The following is a 7,982-nucleotide window of genomic DNA, read 5'->3' as shown; positions in this document are numbered from 1 at the left end:
ATGTTTTCCTTTCTCCTTCAATCCATTATTTTTTTTTATGGCATAGTGGTCAAGTTTTCCCATTTTTACATTTACAATCCACTCTTCCACTAAATCTACAGTTTTATTAGGGCTCCTTAAACATACTCCCTGTAAGCACGTCTTTTTTACTTGTTGCACACGTTCTTACCTGTCTGTGCCTTTTTGCTCTGTGCTTTTTCTCTGTGTTTTATTTTCTACTCTATGAAGTGTTCTCCATGTTCTTTTAAAAGCCTCCTCTCCTAACTTATATTCTCTGATCCATTAATATTTTCTCCTCAAACTTACCACCTCTTTAGATTTATCTCTAAAATTACATGAATCCTGGTAAAATACTACTTTAATTCCTAAGTATTGTTTTGCTATATAAATCAAAAATAAATTTTGACAGTTTTTCCAGTAATATGTTTATGTTGAAGAAACAGCAATAAACTGTTTGGGATCTAAAGATTCACTTTCATATTGGAGAAAACTTAAGTAGTCATTCCATATGCTAGGCCTTGATTCATGCTGAGAAACTTTAACAAATAAACAACAAAATCAACTCAGCAGCTAGTATTTACATATATTTGTGCACACATCAAACACACACATAAGTAACACGAATAAGCAAAGGAAAAAAGTCAATTAATTTGAGATTGAGGAGGTATGATAAAAGTTTGAGCAAGAGCAGCTGGGAAGGGCTGGAGGAAGTAAGGGGATGAGGGAGTGATGTAACTCTATTTCAATTAAAAAATTTTTAAAATGAAAAATTCTTAATTATTGATCACATAGAAAAAGTGTCTTCCCCCATTATACTGTGACATCTAAATATCGACCATCAACAACAAAAAATATTTTCATTTCATGAAGTGGTTCTTATAAATTCATTAATAGATTTCTTTCTATCATACCCAGAGTTCTGCTGGAGGACAGACATATTCATATGGAGTGAGCCAATGGTTCCATGTTGACAGAATTTGTCTTGGTGGGGCTCTCTGACCACCCAAAGCTCCAGAAAGTTTTATTTGTGCTGGTTTTGTGCATGTATCTGCTGATCCTGCTTGGGAATGGAGTCCTCATCTCAGTAGTCATCTACAACATGCACCTGCACACCCCCATGTACTTCTTCCTCTGCAACCTTTCCTTCCTGGACATCTGCTACACAAGCTCTTCTGTCCCACTCATTCTTGGTAGCTTTCTGAAAGGAAGGAAGCGAGTTTCCTTCCCTGAGTGCATGGTCCAAATGTTCTTCTCCTTTGCCATGGGTGCCACAGAATGTGTGCTTCTAGGCACGATGGCACTTGACCGCTTTCTGGCCATCTGCTACCCACTGAGATACCCTGTCATCATGAGCAAGGGTACCTATGTGCCCATGGCGGTTGGATGTTGGGTTGCTGGGACTGTTGACTCGTTGGTGCAGACATCTCTGGCAGTGCATTTACCATTCTGTACTGATAACATCATTCGACACTTTGTCTGTGAATTTGTGGCCATTGTAAAACTGGCTTGTGGAGATATTTCAATCAATGTGATTAGCATGGCAGGGTCAAACCTGTTTTTTCTAGCTGTTCCATTGATAGTCATTGCTTTCTCTTACGTTTTCATCATTGCCACCATCCTGAGGATCCCTTCCTCTGAAGGAAAACAGAAGGCCTTCTCCACGTGCTCTTCCCACCTGACAGTGGTGATTATATTCTATGGAACCATTTTCTTCATGTATGCAAAGCCCAAGTCAAAAGCTATGGCTGGGGAAGGACATCAAAGTCTGACTGAGGTCCTCATCTCCTTTTTTTATGGGGTGGTGACCCCCATGCTCAATCCTCTCATCTACAGTCTGAGGAACAAGGATGTGAAGGCTGCTGTCCAGAGCATGCTGGGAGGAAATTGTCTGATGAAACATAAATGATTATTTATTTATACCATGGACTTGCTATTGTAAGTTGTGTTTATACAAACACAAAATACATAAAGATCGAATGACACATGAAAACTCAAAGACATTAAGATATTTTGGTTGCTTTTTTACAGTTACGTTTTTGTTATGAATGCAGAAATGAGACATACTGACAGTTGTTAAATACACTTTTACAGAAATGCAAGGATGCTGAAAATACCTTAGTAACAGCTAGCAGGGAAAAATAAGCTCTTAAACATTTAGAAAATAATAGGTAAAATGGTTTAAGAAATACATTTATTTAAAGCCCTTAAAGTAGTTTATAGTCCATTGTAGGTACACTTTGATGACTAGGCACAGTGAATATAAATTGGTACATGACATACAGTATTCCCTTTATTTACTCACTAATTTATTATTTGGATTCAACATGCATATACATTCTCTGATAATTGAACCTTATTTTAGCCTACAATAATCCAACTTATAACATAGTCTGGAATACAATAAATGCTTAATATTTTTAAATAAATGCAATAGGCACCTGATGTATAATGTTAAAAATGTATTTCTGTCATACCCACAAGAGTAAAATTTATTAAAAGGGAATAAATATTTTCAATAGATTGTATGTTTTGGGATTTTGTCACACAAACATTATCTCCTAGCTAAGACATTATCTTTTGTTTCTTTTTTATGCTCATTGTCACTGGGGAGACACAGTTTTGCTTCCTAGTAAAGACAGCTTTTTTGAGACTTCCTTCATAATGAGAATATAGAGATGAAGAAGTTCTAATAATGCATCCTGTGTTGTGACTTCTTAAACATTAGCTGACACTGTAGCAGAACACACCTTTTGTATTTTGAGCTGAGTGTGGGCTGGAAGGAAGACCTCAACTTACCCTGCATGGGATCATCCACTCTGATGTAAGCCGCAACACAGTTACACAGAGCTGGTAACCGAGAAAACTTGCCATTTGTGGGTGAGCGGCCAAAGATGTTCAGCCAAGTTCTTCCATGCACTCTATTTGTGAGATTAGGGATAAATATGGTGGTTCAAAATGGAAACTATGCCTATTTGTTGGACAGTGGGGTCCTGTGAACTAGCACCCAGCTGATCAATAAAGACCCCACTTTCCCCGAGGGAGCAATCCTTAATCAGTACTAAATAATACTGCTCCCTTGTCTAACTCTGAGGAGGCGAGGTCATGACTACGGAGTAAAAATCTAAAGTAATTACATGCTGCTACTTGTCAGAGAAGAGCTTACAAATCCTTTCTTATCAATGGAAATTCGAAAAATAAACTCATTAACTCATATTCCTTAGTTATTTGTTCAGAGTCTATATGTCACACATCAAACATGTCACAGAATCAGTATGTAAACATTTATTGTGGTAAACCGGAGTGGTCAGAGACTGTTATTGAGTCCTTACCATCCCACACACACACACACACACACACACACACACACACACACACTGGGGAGAAGTTACAAGCTGCAGCAAAGCTGGAAGAACTACAGGGATGCAATAGTAATAAGGTTATCTCCATGGGAAATGCCAGCGTCAGCCTGCCAATGGGTCTGGTGCTAATTTAGAGAGCTGAGCCCAGAGCTCTTGCATTGTGTCTGAACACTCTAATGGAGCAAAGTGGATTTTCAGAAGCGTTGTTTGCTTTGACAGGATGTACTAGGCACAACTGAACCTCAAACACATACTGTGTAATCCTGCAAGCACAGACTAGAATGTAACAACTGCCAGAGTAATAGACACATTTCATGTCCTAAACATATCAATGAGTGATTTCACAAAGGATGGGATCAAGCGGCTGTTTCTAGACGGAGCGTATTTTCTCCCCCAGTAGACGTAATATGAGTTAACACCAATTCACAAGACTTCAGATCAGAGTCCCCCATCTTGTTCCCACTAAGCATAGATTTAAAGGCTCTTGGGAAAAATAATATTTGCTTTTAATCATTCAAGGTTCAGATGAAAAAATAAATATATAAAAATATGCTGCACCAATCACTTTGTTGAAACTCCATGCACACTATAGCCATAACCAAGGTATGTAGGCCAAGCCCATTTTGGAGGTAATAGTAAATTAAAAGAAGTATGTTAATTGGTATGCGACTTTTAAAAAGGCACTTTGCCTCACTTCAGTCTGTCCATTTTAAGGAGATATATAGATGTATAAAGAAAAAATGTTTAAATTAAAAGACAGAAAATGCATGCTAGGCAAATTATTTAAGTATTGATATTTCTATGTTAATGACCTATAAATGAATTTATGATCAAACACAATTTATCTATAATAAAGGAATAGTTGCCTTATGATAGAAGGTGAATTTAACCCAATAGATATACAATTCTGACTGGTAGGTCTCCTAACGAAAGACTTTAACAAGTATAATGGAAGCAATATAATGATCTTTACATCCTTCTCAAGTATTAAGACAGTAAACAAAGATTTATAGTGACATAAAATATTTGAGCAAAAATAAATCCCACTTTGATTGAACACACATTCTTCTAAAGCATATGTAGGATGGTTGTAAAAAATCAATATAATGTCAAGTTTTATGCATGATCAGCGTTTTCAAAGAAATTATATTACCCCAGTCTACACTCTTGTTCCTATGTGCGCCTTAAGAATTATTATTTAAAGAATCCTTATAAGCTGGCACAATTAAAACACATCTGTAAATAATTGAAGAACAGTAGTATTATTAATAATGTTAATAGCTCCGATAATTCCAGTCAGAATGCATATCTGTTATGAACATCTGATACGACTGTAGGAATAAATTATAGATAATTATTGGTCTTTTTATAGTTCATAGAAAAAAGTTAAACACTTAAGACTGCATGAAACAAATCCTGTGCTTTTAGGTTCTTCTGTACGTATAAATATACGTAAGGTATTGCTTACCTTAGTACCTATTGTGATTGATTAGTAATTCTGCCATATTCTTAGTAAAATATTTTTACCATCATTTATGCTAAAATGAACTATAATTTAATAATACTGAGCAATGTATAATAAACTATGCTAGATATACACACAGCCTTTTGGAATATTCATACTTAATTCTTAGCAGGAAGTTGATTTTAGAGACTAGAAGAGAGAAGAAAGGAAACAAAAGGAAATTGAGGAGAAAAACATTAGAGAATTTAAATTCAGAACTAACATGATAGTTCTTTTAGTGTATTCATATGATGCTATTTTTGATTAACTTTTCACAATAATATTGAGAGTTATTTGACATCACTCAGTTTACAGGCAAAGATTCTAAGATGCACAGAGGTTCACCCACTGAGATGCTTTAGCTGTGTTTCTATCCTATAAGGCTGACAGTCAGTTGAGAAATTTAAAGTCCAGTTGTTTATTTGAGTCAGGAAAATAATCCAAAGTATGTGGATTCATAGAAAATCTGAGAAGGAGAGGGAGAGAAAGAAAGAGAGGGAGAAGGAGAGGAGAAAGGAAGAGAAGGAGAGGGAAAAGTGGAGAGAGAAGGGTTGAGGGAGGGAAATGAAGAGGGAGAGGGAGAAAAAGAAGGAGAGCAAAAAGGGGAGGGAGAGGCAGAGGGAGAGGGAGGAAACTGATTTTTAAAATGCATCCTAGAGATAATCTGTCAGATTCCTCTTATGTCAGAAATGCCTAAGTCTTAAGACCTTTCCTATTAATGGCTTATTGTTATTTCACAAAGTAAAACTGGACAGCTCAAAAAAAGAGCTTCATGAACCCAAATCCCCAAGTTATTTGGTCAGAGATGACACCAAGCACGTGACAGGGTGAAACACGCAGGTGTAATGGCACTGACTGATTGGTAGCACCGTGTCCTAGGTAAGGACTGTCAAAATCGAGAAACAGCCAGCAAGCGAGAGCATGGTTATGAACGCGTTTGCCTATCTCTCTCTGTTCCTAACTCTGATGTGATGTCATCAACTGTTTCAAGTTCAAGTTCTGATGTCCCTGCTGTGAAGGACTGTAGCATTACATGTGGATCCAAATCAACCATTTATGAAGTTGCTGCTCAAGGCAATCCTCCAAACACAAATTTCCACACCTTCCACCTTTGATCTTGTTTACTGATGAATAGTTATGGGAAGGTAGGAGAATGTCCGAGCTACATTTTACTATGGTTTTCTTTGCAAATTTACAGAATGGTGACCATTATGAGCTGATTATGAAAGAAGTCATGAAACAGAAGCTTTATGTGCTCGTGAGTCTGTTTACAGCAGCCTCCTCCTGGGGATTGTCATACATATGCTTGAACTTCCTAAAGGAAGTGGGCTGTAAGCATTGTGACCAAGTGTTTTTTTTTAATATTTATTTTATTATGTATACAATATTCTGCCTGTGTGTATGCCTGCAGGCCAGAAGAGGGCACCAGACCCCATTACAGATGGTTGCGAGCCACCATGTGGTTGATGGAAATTGAACTCAGGACCTTTGGTAGAGCAGGCAATGCTCTTAACCTCTGAGCCATCTCTCCAGCCCCATGACCAAGTGTTTTTAACAAACCAGAAATTCACTGAATAAGCCTAGGGACAAGGGTTTTTAGTGGGGTACCCTGAAGGAAGAAGAGAAGGCTGAAGCGATTGTCACTTAGTGATAGAGGCAGAAACCTTTTATGTTTTATCTGGATGTACAGTTTTAAGCTTTGTAGACAAGATGCTTGCCTCTATACCTGCCTTGCTTTCATCCACCTTAAGAGTCCAGACAAATGACTTTTCTTTCTGAACCTTAATATTCTCTTATTTATTTTGAGTATTAAATATACTAATTTAACAATCCATGTTATGTAGACCTTCCCTCTTGCCAGAGGATGATATATTCAACAAGCCCGGAGCAAGACATTAAGGGAGTTCAGTTGCTAAGGGTAAAATTGGCTTTCCAGGAGTAAAGCAACCAACCAGCACATCACAACTAATTCTGGGCCTTCTGTTTGATGAATCAGATAATATGATTCTTTGTGCAAATATTACACATCATGACTTTTCAGTGTGCGAAAAATCCAGCGCAACCATTCCTAACTGGCTCACACTCTTTAGATAAAGAAGTGCAACTACGAACAGGAGAAGCCAGGAGGCTTGCTAAGGGTTGTAAGCGAAGCATGGACATTTAGACACAGAGAGCACAAAATGAAGGCACTCTGAAAACCTAAAAGGAAGTATCCCAGTGAGAAAGAGAAAACTGTAGATAGTGACATCAAAGATAACATAGATTTTATCATAGAAGAGGGGGACTCTGAATGAATGAATGACTCATACATTCAGGAATGGCTCTACTGGGACTGATTAGAGACTCATCTTGGAGAGTCCATGGTTGTTACAGGATCAGTGGGACTTTAAACCGTATGGCAGAGGATCTTCTTCATCAGTGGCGAATGGAGTACTATTCATAAAGCTATGCTATCGAACAAACCTAGATGTATCACAACAGATTACTAAGGAAAATATTATATGTATGCGTGTATGCATACATACAATGCAATTTTCCTTTGTTAACTATAAAGAGGTTGTTTGCAGAAAGGTGGATAATTAAGGAAGAAAATTAAGTCAGTTTCAGAAAGACATTCTTTCTCTTGTTTATAATTACTAGATTTTATACAGCTATATAAGATTATATAAGATTATACGTGCATATATATGTGACTTAAAGTAGGGACTAAATTTTCTAGGGGAACAAAGACTAATGACAGGGGACACCGGGCAAGAAAGGACAGTAGGGAAGTATGGAGAATGTCTTACATACAGCTGTATAGAAATTAAAGATAGTAGGGGATATGGAGAATGTCTTACATACAGCTGTATAGAAATTAAAGATAGTAGGGGATATGGAGAATGTCTTACATATAGCTGTATAGAAATTAAAGATAGTAGGGGATATGGAGAATGTCTTACATATAGCTGTATAGAAATTAAAGATAGTAGGGGATATGGAGAATGTCTTACATATAGCTGTATAGAAATTAAAGATAGTAGGGAGTATGGAGAATGTCTTACATATAATTGTATTGAAATTAAAGTATGAAGAATGTCTACATATTGTTGGCACAGGCTGATTGTTTGTTTTCCTGG

At 37.1% G+C, this 7,982-nt stretch overlaps 1 protein-coding gene across 1 annotated transcript; it reads left to right on the top strand.

Annotated features, from left to right (window-relative positions):
- Nucleotides 1-943: 943 nt before the first annotated feature.
- Nucleotides 944-1,906, top strand: LOC126492178 (olfactory receptor 13C8-like). The gene is given in 1 exon segment (XM_050128358.1): nt 944-1,906. A coding segment is annotated over 1 exon segment (963 nt).
- Nucleotides 1,907-7,982: the final 6,076 nt, after the last annotated feature.

The sequence above is a fragment of the Alexandromys fortis genome, unplaced genomic scaffold (assembly GCF_014885135.2).
Source record: "Alexandromys fortis isolate MF-2015 unplaced genomic scaffold, M_Fortis_MF-2015_v1.1 scaffold_301, whole genome shotgun sequence".
Taxonomy (NCBI): domain Eukaryota; kingdom Metazoa; phylum Chordata; class Mammalia; order Rodentia; family Cricetidae; genus Alexandromys; species Alexandromys fortis.
Note: the sequence above shows the minus strand (reverse complement) of the source record. Positions and strands in the feature narration are given on the sequence as shown.